The following is a 25,255-nucleotide window of genomic DNA, read 5'->3' on the forward strand; positions in this document are numbered from 1 at the left end:
ATGGCATCTGCCGCCGACGCATGTGCGCCGGACTGCCCGAGAAGGTGGCACTACGGCTCGCCCTCTGGCGGCGGGCGCCGTTCCCGTGCGTCCAGCCCAGGGCGTGTATGCACACGCCGCGCAGCTACTTCCGGCTCCCCACAGCCGCCGGCACACCGTACGGAAACATGGCAGCCCCCAGCGGCCGCGTACGGAAGCGGGAGCGACCATCGCTGCGGAACCCCGGCGTGCTTAAGCGAAGGTACGTGGAGCGGCTGGGAAGCAGGGGACGAGCCTGGGTGCGACTTTTCCCCCATCCAGAGCAAGCGGGGGACGTGGGTGGGGAGCAGGGAAACAGGCAAGCAGCAGAGCTCTCCCCCGGGGAGACCAGAAGCCCTGGGCCTGGGCCTTTGAGTCAGGCTGGCTCCACTTCAGCAAGGCAACAGTTATCAGACACGTGTTTTATTTACAGCAGTGTCCAGACCACTATTAAAAACAATCAACAAGATGAGCTGCCGCCCCAGGCAAGTGTAGAAGCTCCCCTGCCCCCCTAGTGCAGAAGCCTGGTCCCCCAGGGCTCCAGCCCTAATGCCATCCTCACTTCCGGTTAGCATGGGCTGTCCCGATGACACACTCATTCACCTGGAAAGGAAGAGATGAAATTGAGGCAATGCTCAGCTGTTCCCTTCCAGCCCCACCCCAGGCAGGCACTTACTTTGCTGGCAAAGCGCAGGGAGTTCAGGGACTCGGACAAGTTCTCCTCCAGGGGGGATATGTTCACAAACATTAGCCTAGTGCCAGTGGAAAGGGGAGGGAGTAGGAGTTAGAGGCTCTCTTTTGGTATTACCCCCCCCACCCCCGTAGCAGCTGTCCCTGAACATTCTCTTAGAATCCCTCCTCTTGTTGTCCATATAGTGCAGCCCACAGTCCTGTCCTCCACCATGGTACTGGACCCTTCCCCACATCCATTATTTCCACTGCACTTTGTTACTCACATCTTAGAATTGCCCCCGAGCGAGTTTTGCAGTAGATATGTGAGCTTGCTGTTCCTATATGGTATGTGGGGCTCCTGCAAAGGAGGAAGACAGGAGTGAGCTCCCTGCTGTCCATGAAGAAGGGGAATGTTGGTACCCTTGGGCAGGTATGTTTCATACTGTGTCCCTTTTAGTCCCTAGCCTCACTGTGACTCCCCTCACCACAGGCAGGGGAGAGGGCAGATACAGAGAGGACCAGCATCAGAAATGTAGTGCAGTGAGGTGCATACATGTGGTATGTCACACTGCCTACAGCGCTATGACCATGGGCCAGGGAAGGAGGGAGGCAGCTGGGATGTTCTAGCTATTACCTTGTTGGAAAGTGCCATGATGACCAGCCCTAGGGTAGAGAGGCTAGTGTTGATGGCTTGGGTCTCCCGCAGCCGCTCCCCCTTTGAGAGAGACTTGTCCAGTCGCTCGCTGCCTGCCAGGTCCACAAGGCTTAGCACGGCTGCCATGAAGGGAGAGAAGGAATATGGGACAGGTGTGGAAAAGGGCACCTTTGCCCTAGGCGCAACACACCTGGGGGAGGGCAGCCACACCGCAAGTACTCCTGCCAATCAATGCTCCCCAAGCCCTGCTTTCAAGTTATTCTTTAACAGCCTCAGCCCCTTCCTGCTCCACTCACAGGTACTGTGCAGGTCCCGGCTCTGGTTCCAGCCCTCAATGCGTAGTTGAAAGAGGCTGTGGCTGCGGGAGGAGTGGTCATTCAGCGCTGTCTTGGCCACTGAGCGGTTAGCCTTGGCTGTTTGCAGTAGCTTCAGCACCTGAGGAATGTAAGGTGTGTGGGGAAGAGTCAGAAGAGCACCTAAACCCTCTAGCTCAAGCACACCCACAGTTTGGCTCACCTCATCCTCGGAGGCTACAGGCACATAGCACAGGTTGGGAACATGCAGCTCTTCGCTGCTCTGGCTGACCCGTTTGATCTCCAGTTCGGCACCCCGCTCTGGCCGTCCCACCAGCAGGTCCCGCAGCGACTCATTATAGATCTCCAAGAAGTTGGCTGTGAAACAGTACTGGGATGTGGGTGGGAAACACAAAAAATGAGTGTCATTTGGGGGAAAGGACCAGGGCTGCTGCCAGAGCCATAAACTTATGGCGGGGAGAGGTGCAAAGGCCAGAGCAGGAAGCTCTCTCACCTGCCAGCCCTTTGGCTCCAGGTCCCGTGCCCCCTGGAAGACCTGCCGTACGGCCCGAGGAATCATGCCCATAGTCTCATGGCTCATGTCATCTGGCCCCTCCATGGTATAGGTCTTACCGCTCCCTGTCTGCCCATAGGCAAAGATGCAAACATGATACCCATCCAGAGCGGACTGCAGGAACGGAGGAGGAAGTGGTCACTGTGAGGGTAACCCCCAGATTCCCAATTCCCAAAGCCTTGTGCCCCCCTCTGTACCTGGACCAACAGCGCAATCTCTTCAAAAACCTCCTCCTGGGAGCAGGCAGGGGAGAACACGCGGTCAAAGCTGAAATCATATTTCACGTCACCCTTACGTTCACGCCCAATGTGGGACTGAGGGGAGACACACACAAGTGAGTCAGTCTACAGGACTCATTCCCAGTACCCTAGGTTTGGGCTGGGGGGTGGGAACTGACAATCACTTCTGTGCCTCTGATGAGAAGTCCCCAGCATGGTAATGATTGCAGAAGGTTCTTTAAAGCAAGAGATGGACACAAGGACCTCAAGAGGAGCCAAGCCCAGCAGGGCGAAGGGATGGCTCAATAGCAGGTGAGATTCAAAATTGATGGGTGCAGAATGTGAGTGTGACTACTTGGTTGCTGGGCTGAGTGTGAGATTAAGAAACCTTTCAGGAGGGCCCCAGTTTGTACCTGCTGCCAGAGATTAGGGTGAGGGTCTGGTCTCTCACTCTGAGGACAGGACCATGGTCTCTGCTTACACATATGGGGATATTGGAGAGTTGACAGAGGCAGAAGAGGAGCTGAAGCCAGACAAATGCAGAATACAAATAAGATGCAGGAGGATAACAAAAGAAACTAGCCCTGGGAAGCGCTACCTCAAGGGGGCTGCAGTAGGAACTCCCTATCACTGGGAGGCTCATGCATGGGATGTCCATATGCCATCTACACTCCAGTTCACCCTCCTTCCGTTCTCATGTTCATGTGCTGAGACCTATGGTTTGGTGCTTAGAAGAATGCTATTCCCAGGTGTGAAAACACTGGTTTTAAGGCTGGCCTGTGAGGTGCTGGCAGGGTTTCCAAGGCTCCGAGCATAGGGGCCCTACGCTGAAGAAGCAGTGTCAGCTACTCCTTGGCTTGAATCTGAGAAGGCTGACTTGAGAGCCCTGTCAGGGGAAGCGAGTAGTATGCAACTTGTATCAGCATTTGCTAAGTTAACCACACTAATGCCATGCCAGAGAGACTGCCTGGCAAGGCCCCAAAAACAAATTAATGGAGAGCTGGCTCTGGCCCATCACAGAGACCAGACTAGCTGCAGTGCAGCCCGACTTACCTCCTCTGCTTTGGAGAGCACCAGGGTCTTCTTGTCCTGCGCAGAAAAATGCAGATGCTCCAGCCCCTTCTGCCGTTCCTTCTCACAGTCCAGCAGGGGACGCACACGGCAGAACACCCGGATGTTACCCTAGGGATATGAGATGTCAGTCCACTGCAGGGGAAGTTTCTCCTCAGCTCCCACTAGCTCTCTCTCCCACTCTCATCATAACGCTTCTTGGTGTCTTGCCCTAACTCCCTGCTCCCCACCCTCCGAGGTAGGGCAGAAGAGCATGTCCTGTCACCTTGAGTTCCTGCACCAGGTTGTGTAGCCGCCTCCTCTCCATCTCCAACTGGTGCAGTCGCTCCTCCTGCTGGGTCATGGCCTGCAGCTGGGTTGTCACCTGGCCTCTCAGCTCCTTGTTCTCACACTCCCTCTGGGCTAGGCCCTCCTCCACCAGCTGCAGCTTCACCTGGACAGGATTGGGAGTTGTGAGTTACTGCTAGAGACTTGCTGGGAACAATACCCACAAACCCACACCCATTGGATGAGGCAACAGACCATAGTCACACACCATGGGTCAAGACAGCATTTGTAAATCCCAGCTGCTAACTGCAGAAGAGCACAATATTGTCACAGCAAACAGAGCATAACGTTGTCCCGGCAAGTCTATATAAAACTTCATAAGGCTGAGCTGTTGCTACAAGAAACAAAGCTGGTGTCGAGGAGGTGCTAGCTGAGCCAAAGCATGGAAACTGCAATGGCTCCTACATGTGGTCTGGTCCCGCTCAGCAGAGCCGGCAGATGACGCAATGGGTGCAGAGATCCCTGTTCAGTTAACAAGACCACGGGGCTCAGCTGGGTTGAGTACAGAATGTTACACAACACCCTATGATGAGCACCACAGAACATGCCCCTAAAGGTCTGTTTCATTTCCTGACACACGACTTAGGTCAGGTCACTGACTCCATAGGGGAGGTTAACATCACACCTTCCTGCTTCCCAGACTCAAACCCACCTCTCTGGTCTCCAGCAGGGCTGAGAGGGCCTGCTTGGTTGCCTCCAGCTCCCCGATGGTCTTGCTCTGGCTGATGACCTGCTCCTCCAGTTGCTGCTTCAGGGCTGAGAGCTCTACCACCTCATAGTGCCTCTGCTGTGCCTGCTCCTGGCAAGTGTGCAGTGTGGAGCTCAGTGTGCTGCAGACAAAGGCAGGTTGAGATGGGGCAGGGGCTGTTTCCCTGAAGCAGAATAACAGGGATCACTCTCCCTCCATCCCCAGCTTCTCACCTGACCTGGCTGCTCAGTTCCTGGTTCTGAGCTACCTGTTCTTCCAGCTGCCTCTTGAGCTGCTGGTTCTCTTGATCTAGTCTCTGTGTTTTGTCTTTGTAGCTGCTCAGTTTGGCCCGCACATCGCTCAACTGGCCTTTCAGGTCCCAGGCTGCCCGCTTCTTCCCATCGTTCCCTGCAGGTGGGGCAGGGGCTGCTGTGGAGAGAAAGAGGGAGGCTGCTGAGACTGGAGCCAGCAGGGCTATCCTGCTCCCCAGCCCTGGCTTCACCCCTTCTTGACACCAATCACCCACCACCTTACCCATTTTTGGAGCTGCTGTCATAGTCACAGGCCTGCTGATGATCTCTGCAGAGGGAAAAGGGAGGCCATATGTCTTGGATTCATAGGCCCAGTGCTCTTGAACAGCTCTGGTGCAGTCCCTAGGAAATTTCCTCCAGTGCATCAGCCCCTTGGGGTCTCTCACTCACTAGACCTCTTGGCTTCACTACCCCGAGGGACTGACCCTGGGAGTCTCCAGCCCCCTTGCTTCACAGTTTGTGTCCCTCAGTGACTCTACCCCAGTTGGACACCTGGCCAGGACTTGCATCCCCAGCTCCCTTTACCTGGAGTTACTCTCAGTAGTAAAAAGTTTCGTAAACCTCTGAAACAGCGTAACAAGCCCTTCATTAACACACAATGGAAAATTGAGCTAGATCAGTCCAGAGCCCTCTGACTCCCCTTTGGTCCCAGCCCTGCCTCCAGGAGCACACACACCTAACAACCCCACCTGGCTTCTCCCCTGGCCTCTGTCCCCTGCTCTTCCCACCCAGCTGGCTTCCTGAGGGTGAGCTTCTGTTACTAGGTGCCAAATGTTTGAGTTATTGGAGTGGCCGCTGTTTCTGATATTTTCTATACGTACAGGGCCCCAGTCAGCTTTGTCCTCCCTGTATCTCTGAATTGCGGCAAAGAGTAAACAACCTTACCATGGACCTAGTTAAGACACAACACATAGGGAAAACTGAGGCACACATAATATTCATCTAAAATATGATGAAGTCTTACTCCATCACAGGAAATCATGGGATAAAGCAGTTGTGAGCAAATAGAGGAAACAGAGAGCTGACTGGAGGATAGATGGGATTGTATGTAGCTCACATCTTTGGGTTCTCCCATTTTCACCCCAATGGCAGGAGTTCTGTTTGTTTCTTCTCTCCCCCATTGCAGTGGATCTATGGATGTCCCCAGAACCCAGGGCCTACGTGCCCCCTATGACAAATGAGGAGAATTTTTTGTAATATCTTTATGCCTCAGTTTCCCTCTATACTATGCATAGCTATCCAGCAGCTGCAAAGAAATTCCAGAGCTGTAGTTGGGTCAGAGCAAGAGATGGATGGGTGTGTCCTAGAACTTGGATAGGACTGCCTGTTAAAGGGTATGCACCAACACCATGGTCACCCCAAAGACAGAACTTGACACATGGCACTGAAACCATTCAGCATCTGACCCTCTGCCACCACCTGTCAGGCAGTCACAGGGTATGGTCTCAGCAAGTAACTAGGATCTTGGGAGTAAGACCTTTAGTGGGCTAGACTCTGATTTAATGCATTGCTCAGGGGTGTGGCTATGTCATCTCTGCATGATATAGTTTATATAGATAGAGTAATAGGACAGATGACCATATGAATGTTCTTTTAGGATGTAATGTTTTCATGGACTGTTTGCAGACAACCTTTCCAAAACATGTTCTGCCTGCTGGGGATTCTAGTGGATAAGTGTCAGTTCAGTTCTTGGCATTCCCATAGCAATGCAAAGTACAATTAGAAACTGAGGAATGCATAACCTCAAATAAAAACAGAAAATTGTCTCTTCTCTAGCAGGTGTCCATTGCTGAAAGGAGAAACAAAGATGAGATGGGAAGTATATTATGCTGGAAGGGGTTTCCAGGTGTTCACAACCAGCAATTTGATCTGTAGACAGTTCTAGAAGTGCTAGAACATGTGGCTCTGCCAAAACAATTGCTCCCTGCATTCCCCTCCCACCACCACTTTCAGTTTTCTCCCCCCGTGAGTACAGCTCTGGCCACTGGGGCCTCAAATATCCCTTGCGTTTCAGAACTGATTATCTGCAGCATTCAGGAGTAGTATGTGACAGAGAAATTCAGTTGAGTTGAGTGCAAGGCCTGTAGCTCTTCACAGAAAGAGCCCAAAGGACCAAGCCTGATCAGGGCAGACACTTCCAACCAGAGGGTGCTAGAGGGCCAGCAAGTACAGCCAGCCAACAGTCTTCTCCATGCTGGGTGCCTCAAAGCTGTGTGTGACCGTGCTGGGTTTGGTAAGTGGCAGCAGATCGTAAGGCACCTCCCTCTTACAGCAAAAGTCCAGTCCCACAAGTACCTGCAATTGAGGCAGCTGGGAGGGTCAGTCCTGGTCGGAGTGAAGCCCGGCAGCCTGTGGTGAACATGACAGTGTCATTAATAACAATGGAAGATCTGACCTTTTGTGCCAGCTCCCTGTTCTCATGACCACAAGAGTCCCTGCATGCTGCAGGCACACCTACCCCCCTGTTCCCTAACACACATACCCTTCTCCCAGAGCTCACCCTCTCTCCTGGGTACTGCAACTGCAGAGGAAGCTCTGGAACAAGTGGTGGCAATGGAGGCTGCCACCCTCTTGGTGTGTATGGGGAGCCGTCGGGCTCGTTTCTAGTGGAGAAAGAAGACACTGTTACTTGGAGCAGAGCCCTGGAGAACAGGTCAATGAAGCAGCGAAAGCAAACCTGTTGTACATGTGCTTACAGCATCTTACCTGTTCAGCTGGAGGCTGATTCTCATCACTGTGCCCTCGCTTGGCCCTCGGCACAGGCACAGGCAGCTGGGAAAGGACCTTCCCTGCAGGCAGGGCCCGTGGTCCATCAGTATGTCCCTTCTTCTCCATTAGTGGGGGGCCTCTGGAAAGGCAAGAAGGGAGTTCAATAGGCATGTTATACAAACACCTTGATACCTGTGTGCACCCAGAGAGCACTCCCCCCAAACACGTCTGCCCCGCCCCCGCCCCAGTGAGACTCCGGAGGAGCAAGATGTGGTTGGTGTCCATGAGCAGAAAGGTCACTTGTGACCAACTCAATGCACCCTCCCACCCAGGTAACAGGAAGGGAGCAGATTCAGTGCCCCCTACGTCGCTCACACTCGTGCACCTTGCAGGACTGCTCCGGGCTCCCGGGCACTGAAGCACCCCTGCAGGGAGAGGGGAGACAGGCTGGTGAATGCTGGAACCGAGGCAAGAAGGAATCAGAAATACCCCCAGGCAAGCAAGTCCCACCTCTGCCCCACAACCGGGGCCCTCTGCCCGCGGCTGCCGAGATAGCATAGCATAGCATAGCACAGCCCGGCGCCTCCCTCCCCCACCCCCACCCCCACCCCCACCCCCCCCGGGGCGCGAGCCCCGCCCGGCGCCTCCCTCCCCCACCCCCACACCCCCCCCCCCCGGGGCGCGAGCCCCTCCCTCCCCCACACCCACACCCCGCCCGGGGCGCGAGCCCCTCCCGGCGCCTCCCTCCCCACCCCCGCGAGCCCTTCCCGGCCCCCCCGTCCCGGGGCCTTCAGCACCTGGACCCGCAACCTCAGCGGCTGGGGCGTCCGGGCGCCGCTGTCCCCTGCCGGGCCCCGCGCGCCCCTCACCAGCTATGGCCGCGGCTGCTCCAGTCTAACTCCTTCTGCTGCTCCGCCCGCCTCCCAGCCCCGTCCGTTCGAATTCAAACCGCCCTCCCCGAGCCGCCCGTTGGCTACCGCTCCCTGACTCAGCCAATTGCTGAGCACATGGCCTCCAGCTCCGCCCCCTTCACAGAGAGATCCAACCAATCCCCTGATTTCGCCTAGTTGATTGGCTGGATCTCCACGAGCTATGGCCAATCGTCGACCTCCTCTTTCCAGAGCGCGGCATGTGACCTCCCAAGAGCTGGGGGTGGGGCTGCGCGCGCAGCCGGCAAAGACAGCCGGGGTTGGGGGGGACAGGGCCGAGGAGGGGCGAGGGCCGAGGAGGGGCGGGGGCGGGGGCGGGGGCGGGGGGGACAGGAGCAGTGGGGGAGTGGAAGGAATTGGAGTGACAGGGCCGAGGAGGAGCGAGGGTGGGGGGGACAGGAGCAGTGGGGGAGTGGAAGGAGTAGGGGTGACAGGGCCGAGGAGGGGCAGGAGCGGGGGGACAGGATCAGTGGGGGGGTGGAAGGAGTGGGGGTGACAGGGCCGAGGAGGGGCAGGAGTGGGGGGACAGGAGCAGTGGGGGGGTGGAAGGAGTGGGGGTGACAGGGCCGAGGAGGGGCAGGAGCGGGGGGACAGGATCAGTGGGGGGGGTGGAAGGAGTGGGGGTGACAGGGCCGAGGAGGGGCAGGAGTGGCGGGGACAGGAGCAGCGGGGGAGTGGAAGGAGTGAGGGTGACAGGGCTGAGGAGGGGCAGGAGTGGGGGGACAGGAGCAGTGGGGGAGTGGAAGAAGTGGGGGTGACAGGGCTGAGGAGGGGCAGGAGTGGGGGGACAGGAGCAGCGGGGGAGTGGAAGGAGTGGGGGTGACAGGGCCGAGGAGGGGCAGGAGTGGGGGGACAGGAGCACTGGGGGAGTGGAAGGAGTAGGGGTGACAGGGCTGAGGAGGGGCAGGAGTGGGGGGACAGGAGCAGTGGGCGGGTGGAAGGAATTGGAGTGACAGGGCCGAGGAGGGGCAGGAGTGGGGGGGGACAGGAGCAGTGGGGGGGTGGAAGGAGTGGGGGTGACAGGGCTGAGGAGGGGCAGGAGTGGGGGCGACAGGGATAGTGGGGGAGTGGAAGGAGTAGGGGTGACAGGGCCGAGGAGGGGCAGGAGTGGGGGGGGACAGGAGCAGTGGGGGAGTGGAAGGAATTGGGGTGACAGGGCCGAGGAGGGGCAGGAGTGGGGGGACAGGATCAGTGGGGAGGTGGAAGGAGTGGGGTGACAGGGCCGAGGAGGGGCAGGAGTGGGGGGACAGGAGCACTGGGGGAGTGGAAGGAGTAGGGGTGACAGGGCTGAGGAGGGGCAGGAGTGGGGGGACAGGAGCAGTGGGGGAGTGGAAGGAGTGGGTGTGACAGGGCTGAGGAGGGGCAGGAGTGGGGGGGACAGGAGCAGTGGGGGGGGAAGGAGTGGGCGTGACAGGGCTGAGGTGGGGCAGGAGTGGGGGGACAGGAGCACTGGGGGAGTGGAAGGAATTGGGGTGACAGGGCTGAGGAGGGGCAGGAGTGGGGGCGACAGGGATAGTGGGGGAGTGGAAGGAGTAGGGGTGACAGGGCCGAGGAGGGGCAGGAGTGGAGGCGACAGGAGCAATGGGGGAGTGGAAGGAATTGGGGTGACAGGGCCGAGGAGGGACAGGAGCAGTGGGGGAGTGGAAGGAGTGGGGGTGACAGGGCTGAGAAGGGGCAGGAGTGGGGGCGACAGGAGCAGTGGGGGAGTGGAAGGAATTGGGGTGACAGGGCCGAGGAGGGGCAGGAGTGGGGGCGACAGGGACAGTGGGGGAGTGGAAGGAGTCGGGGTGACAGAGCTGAGGAGGGGCAGGAGTGGGGAGACAGGAGCAGTGGGGGAGTGGAAGGAGTGGGGGTGACAGGGCCGAGGAGGGGCAGGAGTGGGGGGACAGGAGCAGTGGGGGAGTGGAAGGAGTAGGGGTGATGGGGCTGAGGAGGGACAGGAGCAGTGGGGGAGTGGAAGGAATTGGGGTGACAGGGCTAAGGAGGGACAGGAGTGGGGGCGACAGGGACAGTGGGGGAGTGGAAGGAGTGGGGGTGACAGGGCTGAGGAGGGGCAGGAGTGGGGGGACAGGATCAGTGGGGGGGTGGAAGGAGTGGGGGTGACAGGGCCGAGGAGGGGCAGGAGTGGGGGGACAGGAGCAGTGGGGGAGTGGAAGGAGTGGGGGTGACAGGGCTAAGGAGGGGCAGGAGTGGGGAGACAGGAGCAGTGGGGGAGTGGAAGGAATTGGGGTGACAGGGCTGAGGAGGGGCAGGGGTGGGGGGACAGGAGCAGTGGGGGAGTGGAAGGAGTGGGGGTGACAGGGCTGAGGAGGGGCAGGAGTTGGGGGTGACAGGGATAGTGGGGGAGTGGAAGGAGTGGGGGTGACAGGGCTGAGGAGGGGCAGGAGTGGGGGGGACAGGAGCAGTGGGGGAGTGGAAGGAGTGGGGGTGACAGGGCCGAGGAGGGGCAGGAGTGGGGGGACAGGAGCAGTGGGGGAGTGGAAGGAGTGGGGGTGACAGGGCCGAGGAGGGGCAGGAGTGGGGGGACAGGAGCAGTGGGGGAGTGGAAGGAATTGGGGTGACAGGGCCGAGGAGGGGCAGGGGTGGGGGGACAGGAGCAGTGGGGGAGTGGAAGGAGTGGGGGTGACAGGGCTGAGGAGGGGCAGGAGTTGGGGGGCAGGAGCATTGGGGGAGTGGAAGTAATTGGGGTGACAGGGCTGAGGAGGGGCAGGAGTTGGCGGGCAGGAGCATTGGGGGAGTGGAAGTAATTGGGGTGACAGGGCTGAGGAGGGGCAGGAGTGGGGGGGACAGGAGCAGTGGGGGAGTGGAAGGAGTGGGGGTGACAGGGCCGAGGAGGGGCAGGAGTGGGGGGACAGGAGCAGTGGGGGAGTGGAAGGAGTGGGGGTGACAGGGCCGAGGAGGGGCAGGAGTGGGGGGGACAGGAGCAGCGGGGGAGTGGAAGGAGTGGGGGTGACAGGGCCAAGGAGGGGCAGGAGTGGGGGCAACAGGGATAGTGGGGGAGTGGAAGGAGTGGGGGGGACAGGGCCGAGGAGGGGCAGGGGTGGGGGGACAGGATCAGTGGGGGGGGTAGAAGGAATTGGGGTGACAGGGCTGAGGATGGGCAGGAGTGGGGGGGCAGGAGCAGTGGGGGAGTGGAAGGAGTGGGTGTGACGGGGACAGGAGGAGTGGAAGGAGGAGGGGCAGGAGTGGGGGGACAGGAGGAGTGGAAGGAGTAGGGGTGACAGGGCTGAGGAGGGGCAGGAGTGGGGGGACAGGAGGAGTGGAAGGAGTAGGGGTGACAGGGCTGAGGAGGGGCAGGAGTGTGGGGCACAGGAGCAGTAGGGCAGTGGAAGTAGTAGGGGTGACAGAGCCAAGGAGGGGCAGGAGTGGGGTGACAGGGTTTGTGGGGGAGTGGAAGGAGTGGGGGTGATGTGGCAGGAGTGGGGGAGTGGAAGTGGGAGGGGCAGGGAGGAGAGGGAGGGGCAAGAGCAGGGTGGCGGGGAGGAGAGAGGAGGGGCAGGAGCAGGGATGGGGGGCAGAAGCAGGGTGGCAGGGAGCGGGGGGGCAGAAGCAGGGTGGCAGGCAGTTGGAGGGAGGGAGACTGTCGCAGGAGGAGCAAGAGGCAATGCAGAGTGCTGTGGAAGGTGGGCTGGGGGCGGCACTGGTGACAAAGGGGAAGGTGAATCCAGGAGGCAATGGGCCTGGGGAGGGAAAAGCCATGACTGGGGGTGCAAGGCTTGGGGGACAGTGAACAGGGGGCTGACGGGGACGGAAGAGGGTGCAAGGCTTGGGGGACGGGGCAGGGCGGGGCGGAAGAGGGTGCAAGGCTTGGGGGACGGGGCAGGGCGGGGCGGAAGAGGGTGCAAGGCTTGGGGGACAGTGAACGGGGCAGGGCGGGGCGGAAGAGGGTGCAAGGCTTGGGGGACAGTGAACAGAGAGCGGGGCGGGGCGGAAGAGGGTGCAAGGCTTGGGGGACAGTGAACAGGGCAGGGCGGGGCGGAAGAGGGTGCAAGGCTTGGGGGACAGTGAACAGAGGGCGGGGCGGAAGAGGGTGCAAGGCTTGGGGGACAGTGAACGGGGCAGGGCGGGGCGGAAGAGGGTGCAAGGCTTGGGGGACAGTGAACAGGGCAGGGCGGGGCGGAAGAGGGTGCAAGGCTTGGGGGACAGTGAACGGGGCAGGGCGGGGCGGAAGAGGGTGCAAGGCTTGGGGGACAGTGAACAGAGGGCGGGGCGGAAGAGGGTGCAAGGCTTGGGGGACAGTGAACAGAGAGCGGGGCGGGGCGGAAGAGGGTGCAAGGCTTGGGGGACAGTGAACAGGGCAGGGCTGGGCGGAAGAGGGTGCAAGGCTTGGGGGACAGTGAACAGAGAGCGGGGCGGGGCGGAAGAGGGTGCAAGGCTTGGGGGACAGTGAACGGGGCAGGGCGGGGCGGAAGAGGGTGCAAGGCTTGGGGGACAGTGAACGGGGCAGGGCGGGGCGGAAGAGGGTGCAAGGCTTGGGGGACAGTGAACAGAGGGCGGGGCGGAAGAGGGTGCAAGGCTTGGGGGACAGTGAACAGAGGGCGGGGCGGGCGGAAGAGGGTGCAAGGCTTGGGGGACAGTGAACAGAGGGCGGGGCGGAAGAGGGTGCAAGGCTTGGGGGACAGTGAACAGAGGGCGGGGCGGAAGAGGGTGCAAGGCTTGGGGGACAGTGAACAGAGGGCGGGGCGGGCGGAAGAGGGTGCAAGGCTTGGGGGACTGAACAGGGCAGGGCGGGGCGGAAGAGGGTGCAAGGCTTGGGGGACAGTGAACAGAGAGCGGGGCGGGGCGGAAGAGGGTGCAAGGCTTGGGGGACAGTGAACAGGGCAGGGCGGGGCGGAAGAGGGTGCAAGGCTTGGGGGACAGTGAACAGAGGGCGGGGCGGGCGGAAGAGGGTGCAAGGCTTGGGGGACAGTGAACAGGGCGGGGCGGAAGAGGGTGCAAGGCTTGGGGGACAGTGAACGGGGCAGGGCGGGGCGGAAGAGGGTGCAAGGCTTGGGGGACAGTGAACAGAGGGCGGGGCGGGGCGGAAGAGGGTGCAAGGCTTGGGGGACAGTGAACAGGGCAGGGCGGGGCGGAAGAGGGTGCAAGGCTTGGGGGACAGTGAACAGGGCAGGGCGGGGCGGAAGAGGGTGCAAGGCTTGGGGGACAGTGAACAGAGAGCGGGGCGGGGCGGAAGAGGGTGCAAGGCTTGGGGGACAGTGAACAGAGGGCGGGGCGGAAGAGGGTGCAAGGCTTGGGGGACAGTGAACGGGGCAGGGCGGGGCGGAAGAGGGTGCAAGGCTTGGGGGACAGTGAACAGAGGGCGGGGCGGGCGGAAGAGGGTGCCCAAGGTCACGGAGGGTGTGTGGAGGGGAGTCAGGACAGGGCCAGTTGGACGGGGGGACCCTGCGCCTGGACACGGAGCCTTTCCCCTTACGGGGGTGTCGCTGCTGGCCTGGCCGGCGTGGGACGTGGCTGGCTGCGGGGCTGGCGAAGGGGTCGCACCAGCTGGCCCTGCTCGGCGGTGCGGGAGCTGATCCCAGCCGCAGGTGGGACTGGCCGGCACGGGGATCCGGGGATCCCGGGATCGGAAGTGTTGGGGGATTTCCCCACCCTTGCCGAGCAGTGCTACGCTGCACTGTCAGTGCAGATCCGGGGGAAGGGGGGGGTCCTGAGGGGGGTGCCGACGGCCTGAACTGCAGGCAGCGCCTGGAGGGGGGTACTAGGGGGGTCCCATCCCCTAGCGTCTCTCCGCATCCCCCCTCGTTCCTCCCCGCTCTGGCAGCCACTACTGCTGCTGCTGCGTCACTGAGCTCAGCTCTAGGATGGAGCCGCAGAGGGGCCTGCTCTTTACCCCCTGAGGGCCCGGGCCGCCTACTCAGCCCTGAGACGCCCCCCCTCCCCAGACTGGGGAGGGGAGAGAGCCGGCCCCACCCTCACAGGAGACTCGGAGACCTGGTAAGGGCAGAAGAGACTGAGGGAGAGGGAGCACCCCTCCCCCATGCAGGGGAGAGAGATGGGCTTGCCAGCTGCAGAGAGCCCCTCCATCTTCCGAAAAGGAGACACCCCACGTCAGATCTCCTTTGTCCAAATCTGAATGCCCCCACAACTGAGATGCCCTCAGTCTGGGTGAGACCAGATCTCAGACCCACCCCAGAGGGCCCTCCTGAATCCGAGACACTTCCAGATTCCAGACACCTCAGAGAGCACCCCTGAATCTCAGACACTCCAGAGAGATGCCCTGAATCCAGAACACCCACAGATACAGGGCTCACTGAATCAGAGGCTGCACCAGAACCATTCCTGAGAGGGCCCCCAGATGCCCCAAATCAGACTTCCCCCAAATCGAAGCCCCTGAATCAGGCTCCCCCATCCATGTTTTTGACCTTCCAGTGTGGGCCTCCTGAATCCAAGACACCCCAAGATCCGGAATCCCTTCTGAGATGTACCCAAGTCTGGAACTCTCCCGATTTCAGATCCTCCTGAGACAGCCCTTCAAAACCCAAGACACCCTCAGATCCTCGACCCCAAAGATGTGGGGGACCCCCAGACTCTCCAAAGAAGCCCTCTAAATCAGATACCCCCAGTTTGAGCCTCGGGACACTCCAATTCTAGTTGCCCTGAGAGAGTACTGCAAATCCAAGACATCCATGGTCCCACACCCCCTGAAAGTCGCACCCCAAGACATTTCTGGATCTGAGGCACTTCAGATCCCCAAGACTGGACTCTTCAGATCTGAGAAACTGTCAGGTGCCAGAGCAGGTTCTCTGAAACTGAGCTGTTTCCAGAGAGGACAGCCTAGGACACCCTCATATTGGGTCCAGTAGGTCGGAGACACCACAGAGAGGGCCCCTTAGGGCTGAGACAGTCCTCCCAAATCCCTCCCTAGTTCTGAGCTCCCTCCAAGAACTGACCCTGTCTCTGACACACACCCCAATCGGGGAGACCTAATAAATAGTCCCCCAGCTTCCAGGTCTGTGACCCCCCCCCAGTTGCAGAGGTGTGCCCCCACTATGCACAGAAGCTCCCTACAGGAGTGCGTGCAGGTCTTGGGAATGAAGAATCTTGGTTTTTGTTCAGAGATCTGGCAGGTGACTGACCCTTTCCTCACATGGCAGATTGGTCACAATGTGATGGCGAGTGAGCCAACTGCTCAGACTTCCCGGGTGACACGCACGAGCTCCCGTCTGACCTCGGGCCCCTGGAAATGCCCAGCTGCCCCAGCCGCTGCTGTGGCTCCCAGTCGGCCCCGCTTCTGGGAAGGACAGGATGTGCTGGCTCGCTGGACCGACGGCTTGCTTTACCTGGGTACCATCAAGAAGGTGAGTGAGGCCCCACCACCTGCAGGAGGGCCCATCCATGTGATACCCTGCACTCACCCCTCTTTCTTCTGGCAGGTGGATGCAGCAAGGCAGGTTTGTCTGGTGCAATTTGAGGACAATTCCCAGTTCCTGGTGCTCTGGAAGGACATTAACCCCGGTGAGCGCTGGAGTGCGGAGGTAGTGTTGCTCTTAGCCCGTAGCCCCAGGTCTGCCGCCATGCCCCGTATGCCATGCCCACAGTCTAAGGACTGCTACCCGCCCACAGACACTGAGGTCTGCTGATGCCCCTATTCCCACTACGCTGCCCCTCCCTTTCTACCACAGCCATGGTCTCCTTCACACAACTCTACTGGTATTCAATTGTTTTGTCCTAGCACTGGGTTCCACTCCCAGAGCTTTGCCAGTACCTTTCACTTTCAGCCCACAGACCTTGGTTGTACAGCCCTATGCCCACCTCCGCTGGTGCCCTGCAGTCCTTAACATGCAGCTTTCTGCAGTTCCACCTATGGACTGCCCCAGCAAGGCATTAACTGGCTGAGCTCCATTCTTTCTCACAGCTGCTGTGCCAGGTGAGGAGCAGATCTGCTGTGTTTGTTACTTAGAGTCTGTGAGTCCAGAGAACGAGTTGGTGCGGTGTGAGAAATGTGGGCACAGTAAGTGATGTTTCCCTTCTCTGCCATTTCCTGGCTTTCTTAGGACCCCCCATTCTCTTGTCTCACTGGCTTTCTCACCTTGCAGCTTACCACCAGGAGTGCCACCTGCCCAGAGTGTTGGATGCGAGCTGCGAAGGGGCTGGAGTTCTTGGCACATGGATGTGTCGGCAGTGCGTCTTTGCTGTGGCCACCAAAGTGAGCAGGGGGCTGGCAGCTGTGGAAAGCCAGACATCATTCCCTTGTGTCCCCCAGTGATGCTTTTGATAAAAGGGGTGGGGTATCTTCCCAATTCTCATTGTTTCCTGCACAGCAGGCATGTGACCCCAACTCCCAAACCCCACCAGCAGGTTTGTCTCTCTGATTCCCATCCCTCTTCTGTGTCCCTGGCAGGTGCATTCAAACCCCCCTGTCCCCAATTCCTGTTTTCCTGTGAATAGATGTTTGTGTCCACCCTGTTTCACGTCTCTCCCTCTATTCTCTTTGACAGAGGGGTGGTGCACTCAAGAAAGGCCCCTATGCCAAGGCCATGCTGAGCATGAAGCTGGTACTGCCCTATCAACTCAAAGTTTTGGAGTGGGATCCCGCACACCTGACCAATCGGCAGCAGTGCTACTGCTACTGTGGAGGCCCTGGAGAGTAAGTTTTCTCTCTGGTCCTGCAGATTCCTGAGGCCAGCACTTGCTTTTGTGTCTGCTTCTTTAGGGTAATGAGCAGGAATTAGAAATGTTCCTGTTCCTGCCAAAGTGGACGTCTTGAGCAGGAAGATTTCAGATATAAATTTCAACTAGGCCCCTCAGTTTGGATCCTGATAGAGCAGTTAACACCAATCCCAGTGCTTCTGCCCCAAAGCAGTGTCTGACTTTAGAATTAAACTAGCAGGAGTTTGACCTAGCACCAGCAAGGCCATTTGGATTTGAGGATTTGGGAACTGGACTCGATGACCTCTCAAGGTTTCTTCCAGTTCTAGTATTCTATTATTCTGGAGCTATGTTTGGACAGGGAAGAGGTTCTGGCGTTGGAAGATGTTTCTAGAGCAGGCTACATATGGGATGGTCAGTTGCTGGAACCAGAGATTTCATTGGCAGGCTTGGAGTGTGTCTTGAGAAATAGTCTTATGCCTTATGTAGGTCTCTACAGCCAAGTCCATGGTGGCATGGGTGTTGTAGATTGGTTAAATATGGGAGGAACTTTTTTCTGCGGCCAGTTTTTGTCTGGGAGGATGGTTCTGAAGTGAGCTCTGGACTAGTGTGTTTCGAGATTGAGTTCTGACATTATATACCGTTTCAAAAAAAGAATCTGGAGTGCTTTCTGGAACTGGATTTTTCTGGCCTAGGATCAGCACGTGGTTTATAAGGTCATCTTTTCACAGATACTTGGAGGTTTTATTTTTCGTCTGAGGAAGTGGGTTTTACTCAGGAAAGCTCATAACCTAATAAATTTGTTAGTGTGTAAGGTGCCACAGGACTGCTTGTTATTTGTCACAGATGCTGGAAGCCAGTTGTGTTGAGGTAGGCTATTTTCTAGAGCCACTTCCAAGCTGGGTGTTTCTAGAGCAGGCTGGTCTTTGTAAAACAAATTCCCCAAACAGTTTCCAATATGAGATTCTTCCAGTAAAAGTTCCAGATTGGGTGGCTGTAGACTGGTATGAGACTTCTGCAATTAATTGTGTTCTGGAGTGGGGTAGGCTTTTACAGAACTTCTGCCAGGGGAGATTTGCCTAGGCTGTTTCAGGCTGGATAGTGTAGGGTTTCTGGAGGTGGTATGGAGAGGAGGGCAGTTCTAAAGCTGGGTGGAGCCTGTAGTGGGTCACCAAATGCCTCTGACGAACTCTCTTTTCTCTCCAATTGCTGGGCTGTTGGCAGGCTGTACATCTCAGAGATGTTGTCACTCAGCCTCTTTTTCCCCCAGGTGGAACCTGAAGATGTTGCAGTGCTGCAGCTGTGCCCAGTGGTTCCATGAGGCATGTACCCAGTGTCTGAGCAAGCCATTGCTTTACGGAGACAGGTGAGGGGATGGAGGGCTGAGTTCCACCCTAGCCCTTCTCGGCATAGATGGAGATGCGGGTACTAGGGAGGGAAGTGAGGGCCATGCCACTGTCTTGTGGACACAGGTGAGGGGGCAGAGGAGAGAGGTGAAGACAGTGGGGGTGGGAGGCAGGTCCCTGAGATCTAGGATTAATTTCTCCCTCATCCACCTTGCATCTCTTCTAGATTTTATGTCTTTGAGTGCTGTGTCTGCACTGGTGGCCCAGAGAGCGTACGGAGACTTCCCCTGAGATGGTGAGTCTTGTTCCTTCCTCCACAGTTCTAATGCCCGTGTCCCCACTGTGCCAGCACTGACCCTCTCTCCTCTCTCCACAGGGTGGATGTGGCCCATCTCATTCTCTATCACCTTAGCATCTGCTGCAAAAAAAAATACTTTGACTTTGAGCGCGAGATCCTGCCTTTTGCCAGCGAGAACTGGGACAACCTGTTGCTGGGAGAGGTGGGGTGGTTGTGAGTTGTGAGGGGTGAGGAGAGAGGAAGCGGGGCTCGGAGGAGCAGGGGAAAGCAGATAGGGCTGTGGGAGGCGGTGTGCATGGGGTGGGAAAGAAATGAGGGAGACCGAGGACTTAAGTGAGAGATGCCCAGGCAGAAGTTGAAGTGGGGTGAGAGGGACTCCGAGTGCTGTCTGGGAGGGAGCTGAGGATGTGGATATGCTGTGGAGACAGGTGGAAAATTCAGGAGGCAATGGAGGGTCCCTGGCCCATGGCCCTCACTGATCCTTAATCTGTTCTTGGTCCTTGTAGCTCTCGGATACACCCAAGAGGGACAGGTACAGCCAATTGCTGAGTGCCCTGAGCAGCCACAAAGAGAGGTGGGAGGAGCTTCTGTAGCATACAGCTTTGTTTGCCTGTTCCCTGCTTGTGTATGCCCACTATGTTCTGCCATTCCCTGTGCTTCTCCGGAGCCGCACGGCCCCACACGTGCTGAATTGTGCTGCCTGCTCTGCTGCACCCTGGCATCAGCCTGGACCCTTGCGCGTGCTGCCCCTCCCATGCATGCTCCTCCCTGCTGGTCCTCACATGCTCTGCCGTGCTTTTGCACCTATATGGGATCACACTGCTTCCTCACATGCTGCACCTTGCTGGCCCATGCATGCTCTGCCAGTCCCACACCAGCTGTCACAGGGGCTGCTGCTCCCTCACACCTGGAGTGAACTACACCACCCACTGATGCACCTTACCATGCTGGATCTTGATGCCATATCCTTGCACCCCACTCGCAGTTTCTCCAGCCCTTGTATGCCTCTCCAAATGCTCCCCAGGCGGCATCAGGCTAGCCTGTGCATGCTCTGCCATGGCTTCCCACCCACCAGGAACAGTCTGGCAGGTTTTTGTACATCCCTGCATTGCCAACACTGGTGCTCCTTTCTGGGGCCTTGGACGTTCAGATGGGATCTGGTCACCCTGCAGAGCTGAGACTGGTGTCTTCTCCAGATTTATTTCAGGGAAGGAAATCAAGAAGCGGAAGGGTCTCTTTGGGCTTCACACACGAGTGCCACCTCCTGTACCTCAGTGCTCTGGCAGCCATACTGACTCCACAGTCCGGCAGCCCCCACTTGCTGACAGTAGGTGAGCAGCCTCCGGTGCCCTGACCCTTGCCCCATACATGCACTCCGCCACACTAGGGCTCCAGCAGGGGTAGAGTAGAAAGGACAGCATGGGGTGGAGCTGCAAGGGAGAGGGTAGGGGCACTAAGATGATGTGATAGGGGACTGAGGGCACCGGAGAAGCTCGGGGGCCCCAGGTTAGGTACACAGCTGCAGATACGGTGTTGTCTGGAGAGGGTGCAGGACCTGGTCAGGTCTCTACCCTAGTTCCCCACTCCCCTCAGGGTCACTGACTCAGCCCCCCTTTAGGCTCCCAGTGGAGCAGGCGCGGCCCCCTGCGTGCTGTGCAGATAAGGAGGGTCTCTTACAGCTTCCTTTCAGGGCAGGGCAGCAGTGGGGCAGGGCGCCGAAGGCCCCGGAGGCGCAAGGTCCCCCTGGAACCCACAGATACCATGGAGCTGAGGAGCAGCAGGGAGAAGTGGCAGCTGGACAGAGCCCTCACCCAGGTAGGCTGGACAGAACTACCGCCATCCACATTGCCCCAGGAGCCCTGCTACCCTGTTTTGGAGGCCCTCCTTGGGCGCCTTCCTGATTGTCTCTATCTGCAGGAGGTGGTGGAGACTCCAGTCAGTGCTAGCCAGACATACTGTGGCTACAGCGGCACCTCCAGCACCTACAACTTCCGCCGCACTGATGCCCGTTGCCTGGAGAGGTGAGAAGGGACCAGCAGGGTTGGGGGGAGTCATGTTGCCCAGCCCTGCATTCACCCCATCTCTCTCTCGCGTGCAGTGCTCCCATCAGGATGTTTGCCTCCTTCCACCCATCCGCCAACACTGCCCGGACCCTGAGGTGAGAACGGGGAGGGAGGGTAAGAGCAGCTCCCATGATATTACTCTTCTGGGGACCTGTTTTCTGGAGCGCAGCACCTCTCTTTAGAGGCAGCTCAGAGGCCAGGTTCTAAAGCAGTCCCCCAAGCGATGGGATCTGTTCTAGAGCAGGGAGTGGGATGCTCTAGAGTGAGGGCTGAGTCCTCTAGAGCAGATTTTGGATCATAAAGTGGTTGTAGAATGGGGCAGAAAGGGCTATTCTGGAATTGATTCTGGCTGTGGGGGAGAAGGGTTCAAAAGGGGATTTTGGCCAGCATGGCCTCACTAGAGGGGGGTTGGGGCTTTGTGGGTACTTGCTGGCATTGGCCTGGACAGGCATGGGGGGAAGCATTTCACAGTGCAGGCTCCCCTGATGTCCCTTGTTTTGTAACAGGAGCACCACGGCCAGCTTGGATCCCCGTGAAGTACCTGCCCTGGAGAGTGAGAGCCCTGAGCACCCCCCTGCCCACACTCCGATCCCACAGGGGAAGTGCCCAACCCCCAGTATCAAGCACCAGCCCGAACCCTTGTCCTCCCCATCCTCCTCCAGTTCTCTGTGCCCAGGCCCTGCCCCCACCACCAGCAGCTACTTTGGAGCTATGGGGCGCCTGGCCCGAGGGGAGGCTGTCCGCATTCTGGCCCGAAGGGTCACCTTAGATGGCACTGTCCAGTACCTAGTGGAATGGGGTGGAGGGAGCATGTTTTGAGGGGTAGGAGAAATGCCAGACACACCTCTGCTGTTGGAGCTACAGAGTTGGCATCCTTCCTACATCCTCCCCTCCCCCTCCCATGCCCACACCCACAAACACTAAGAGTGCAACTCTCAGGAGCCCCCAGGACAGAGTGTGGGAGAAGGCTTCTTCCCAGAGGGTGGATTTGTCTCTGTGCCAGTGATGGGGGCTGCACTGGTGGGGGGAGGGCTCTCACCTTCAGCATGGATGTAAAGTGGGCACTGCTTAGTCCTGCTCAGAGAAGGGCCTCAGGGTGGATGGGGGCATCCCTCCCACCAGGCAAATGCTTCATTGTATTCAAAGTGTTTATTGTTGCATTTTTTTTATTCTGTAAAATATTCTATTTAATGAAGTTCCAAGGGGGGCAGAGTGTGGGGCGCACTCTGACAAAATGGGTCTGGCCAAGACAAAATAGGAGGGGCACAAGTATAAGAGGAGACAGTTATGCAAAGCCTGGGAGGAGAGGGGAGCCCCCCCGCCCAGTCATCCACCCTGCGTGTAACCTGCTGTACAGATGGCTTATGTCCCACTCCCCACAGGCCAGCTATGTGCCCTTTTCCCCCTTCCCTGTGTGCTGCTGCGACTGCCGCCACCGCCATTCTGACTGTACAAACTGACACCTGCAATAAACAGCTTGCTGAAGCCAGACTTGGCCTGCTCATTGGAGAGGGGCATGGAGGGCTAGAGCTGGAGCCCAGCCTCCCCCGAGGCCAGAGGGAACCTGGCTTCTGAGCACCATCCCACTCCCCCAGTACACAAGGGTTGTGCGCAATGTGAACAAAGAGCCAACCCCAGAGCTTCGTGCTTCAGGGGCAGTTTATTGGCTGCAAGTTCTCTCCTGCTCACCCTTGACAGGAAAACTTCCATGGGATGAGTAGGGGGCTTACTCTGGCACAGTCTCCCCAACCCACTGCAGATATGGGGCATTTCCCTGCTCGATGGGCAGGGCAATCACCTCTGCAACTTCATATGGATGCACCGACCTGTGGAGAAATGAGGGCAGGAATCAGAAGGGGCAAAATGCGAAAGGATTCCCCAGCACCTTGCCACTCTGCCCCAGGGCCCACCCACTAGGGAGTAACCACTCTGTCCTTGATGCCCTCCCCACAGTGCCCCACAGCAACCGTCACCCATCCCTCCAGAGACTCTGTTCCCCAGGAAAGCTGTTGGACTCCCGGTAGCCCCATAAGCAGGCTCCTAGGGGGTCAGGCAGCAAACAAAGGGCAATGGACTGACCGGACAAAATCAGTCAATGCTGGGATGCGGGAGCTCCGAGTTTTGATCATCTGGGGGGAGAGACAGATGGTGAACAGTGAGGGTGTCCGCTCCGCTCCGGAGGGAGTCCTGAGGTCTGGAGCCTCCCCAGCTGCCTACCCAGGCAGAGGGTTTAGGCCCCATCCCCCAAGGACACTGCCCCCCGCCTGGGTCCTCACCAGCAGTATTTCACTGTCTTCTTCAATCTTCCCCTTCCACTCATATCTGAAAGAAGCCAGCAGGGCTGCTGTGAGGAGGAGGCACAGAGAAAGTCTGCCCTAATCAGAGAGGCCAGGCCACTCCCCCAACAATCATCATCCAAGTTCAAGGCCCAATGCAGGGACCATGCAGCCTGGGAACATTGCTCCAGCACTCACATGGATGTGACCTGAGGTATGATGTTGACACAGGCAGCAAGATGCTTCTCAACCATCGCCCTGTTTGGGACACAGAGATGTCAGTGTTCTCCACGCTCCTGGCTGACACATCCAGCCACGGACTCCCACTCCCCTCTCAGGGTGAGACAGCAAACCTGGCTCTCAGTCCCCTGCTCTAAGCCACCAGTGCCACTCACCCCCCGTCCCCCGAGCCAGTCTAGACTCCAGGAACCTGGCTTGCTGCTCTAATCCACTGACCTGCCCCACCCCAGAGCTGGGACAGAACCCAGGTGCCCAGGCTCCCAGTCCCACCTTGCAATATCCTTTGCCACTTTCTCACTGGGGCAGGTGACGAACACGGCCGACAAGCTCCCGGGCTCATAGGCTTCAGCCGCCATGGAGAAAAGACGCCGATACGCAGTTCGGAGCAGTGAGACCATCAACAGGGACAGCAGGAGCACCTGCGGGCACAAGGCAGTGAGGGCTGGGGCCGGTGCTGCAGGGCCGCCAGGGCACCCTGCCCGCTGGGACAGCACCAGGGGCGGTGGCCTCTCTCTCCAGTATGCACAGCTGGGGGGACACCGGGGCACCCCACCCACTCGGACAGCACCAGGGGCGCTGGCCTCTCTCTCCGGTACGCACAGCCGGGGGGGTCACCGGGGCACCCCACCCACTCGTACAGCACTAGGGGCGCTGGCCTCTCCCTCTGGTACGCACAGCCGGGGGGGCACCGCAGCACCCCACCCACTCGGACAGCACCAGGGGCACTGGCCTCTCCCTCTGGTACGCACAGCGGTGGGGCACCGGGGCACCCCACCCACTCGGACAGCACCAGGGGCGCTGGCCTCTCTCTCCGGTACGCACAGCCGGGGGGGTCACCGGGGCACCCCACCCACTCGTACAGCACCAGGGGCGCTGGCCTCTCCCTCTGGTACGCACAGCGGTGGGGCACCGGGGCACCCCACCCACTCGGACAGCACCAGGGGCACTGGCCTCTCTCTCCGGTACGCACAGCCGGGGGGGTCACCGGGGCACCCCACCCACTCGTACAGCACCAGGGGCGCTGGCCTCTCCCTCTGGTACGCACAGCGGTGGGGCACCGGGGCACCCCACCCACTCGGACAGCACCAGGGGCACTGGCCTCTCCCTCTGGTACGCACAGCCGGGGGGGTCACCGGGGCACCCCACCCACTCGGACAGCACCAGGGGCACTGGCCTCTCCCTCTGGTACGCACAGCCGGGGGGGTCACCGGGGCACCCCACCCACTCGGACAGCACCAGGGGCGCTGGCCTCTCCCTCTGGTACGCACAGCCGGGGGGGGCACTGGGGCACCCCACCCACTCGGACAGCACCAGGGGCGCTGGCCTCTCCCTCTGGTACGCACAGCCGGGGCTGCAGGGGGCACTGGGGCACCCCGCCCGCCCGGACAGCACCAGGGGCGCTGGCCTCTTCCCCCGGTACGCGCACCGGGGCCCCCCGCCCGCTCGGGGCCGGGCTCAGGAGCTACTCACGCCGCAGGCCGCTCGCATCAGCCCTGCCCCCAGAGCGCTGCGGAAGCTCCCGCGAGCGCGCAACGCACAAGCTCCGCCCCGCCCCCTGCACGTGACCCAGGCGGTCTGCTGAAGCCCCACCCCCTTCACGTGACCCAGGCGGGCTGCTGAAGCCCCACCCCCTTCACGTGACCCAGGCGGGCTGCTGAAGCCCCGCCGTCCCGCAATGAGCTCCGCCCCGGCCCGTCGCCACGTGCCCCACTTGGACTTGTGCTTGGTGCCTTGGGTGGCCTGTCTTGTGTGCTCCAGTCCGTCTTGCAGCCCCTCCTACGCCCTCCTACTCCCCAGCTCTGGTGGCACCCCAGATCCCACCCACAGCCTCTGCTCCCCACTCGTGGGCTTTCCCCTGTTCTGCCCCCCCCCCAAAATCTGCCACGTACCCCAATGCCACAGGCACCAGCTGATACCCTGTCCTTCTTCCCAAGTTCTGCTGGGCCCCTTAATCCTACCTGCTACCTGGTTCTGGACT

At 59.4% G+C, this 25,255-nt stretch overlaps 3 protein-coding genes across 11 annotated transcripts; 1 reads left to right on the forward strand and 2 right to left on the reverse strand.

The window, feature by feature from the left end:
- Positions 1-454: 454 nt before the first annotated feature.
- Positions 455-14,011, reverse strand: KIFC1 (kinesin family member C1). Of its 7 annotated transcripts, XM_075016431.1 has the most exons (18): positions 8,406-8,636; positions 7,912-7,961; positions 7,534-7,675; positions 7,328-7,430; positions 7,123-7,176; positions 5,051-5,095; positions 4,750-4,945; positions 4,481-4,658; positions 3,767-3,934; positions 3,484-3,612; positions 2,410-2,526; positions 2,153-2,326; positions 1,862-2,029; positions 1,642-1,780; positions 1,325-1,464; positions 975-1,048; positions 695-770; positions 455-621 (listed from the first exon to the last, which is right to left on the reverse strand). In XM_075016431.1, the coding sequence occupies exons 3-18, from the start codon at positions 7,660-7,662 to the stop codon at positions 577-579; spliced, it is 1,935 nt and encodes a 644-aa protein (XP_074872532.1). In that variant the 5' UTR covers positions 7,663-7,675; positions 7,912-7,961; positions 8,406-8,636; the 3' UTR covers positions 455-576. The 7 variants fall into 7 exon arrangements, 6 of the variants coding, with proteins under 6 accessions (XP_074872532.1, XP_074872529.1, XP_074872528.1 ...); XM_075016428.1 differs by lacking the exon at positions 8,406-8,636 and adding an exon at positions 13,879-14,011 and having other exon boundaries at positions 4,750-5,095; positions 7,922-7,961; XM_075016427.1 differs by lacking the exon at positions 8,406-8,636 and adding an exon at positions 13,879-14,011 and having other exon boundaries at positions 4,750-5,095.
- On the forward strand, positions 13,771-22,264 carry PHF1 (PHD finger protein 1). 3 transcript variants are annotated; one of them, XM_075016434.1, is made up of 15 exons: positions 13,771-13,990; positions 15,560-15,763; positions 15,839-15,920; positions 16,321-16,416; positions 16,502-16,611; positions 16,904-17,052; positions 18,325-18,420; positions 18,627-18,695; positions 18,777-18,900; positions 19,205-19,272; positions 19,895-20,029; positions 20,378-20,513; positions 20,616-20,719; positions 20,797-20,856; positions 21,268-22,264. In XM_075016434.1, the coding sequence occupies exons 2-15, from the start codon at positions 15,575-15,577 to the stop codon at positions 21,578-21,580; spliced, it is 1,731 nt and encodes a 576-aa protein (XP_074872535.1). In that variant the 5' UTR covers positions 13,771-13,990; positions 15,560-15,574; the 3' UTR covers positions 21,581-22,264. The 3 variants fall into 3 exon arrangements, 2 of the variants coding, with proteins under 2 accessions (XP_074872535.1, XP_074872534.1); XM_075016433.1 differs by lacking the exon at positions 13,771-13,990 and adding an exon at positions 14,228-14,399; XR_012648477.1 differs by lacking the exons at positions 13,771-13,990; positions 21,268-22,264 and adding an exon at positions 14,228-14,399 and having other exon boundaries at positions 20,389-20,513; positions 20,797-20,857.
- Positions 22,265-22,402: 138 nt separating this feature from the next.
- On the reverse strand, positions 22,403-24,830 carry CUTA (cutA divalent cation tolerance homolog). Its single transcript, XM_075016435.1, has 6 exons — positions 24,748-24,830; positions 23,548-23,696; positions 23,236-23,295; positions 23,038-23,083; positions 22,841-22,890; positions 22,403-22,587 (listed from the first exon to the last, which is right to left on the reverse strand). Exons 1-6 carry the CDS (start codon positions 24,763-24,765, stop codon positions 22,488-22,490), a joined length of 423 nt encoding a protein of 140 aa, XP_074872536.1. The 5' UTR covers positions 24,766-24,830; the 3' UTR covers positions 22,403-22,487.
- Between the last annotated feature and the right edge of the window lie 425 nt (positions 24,831-25,255).

This window comes from Carettochelys insculpta, chromosome 22 (genome assembly GCF_033958435.1).
Source record: "Carettochelys insculpta isolate YL-2023 chromosome 22, ASM3395843v1, whole genome shotgun sequence".
Taxonomy (NCBI): domain Eukaryota; kingdom Metazoa; phylum Chordata; order Testudines; family Carettochelyidae; genus Carettochelys; species Carettochelys insculpta.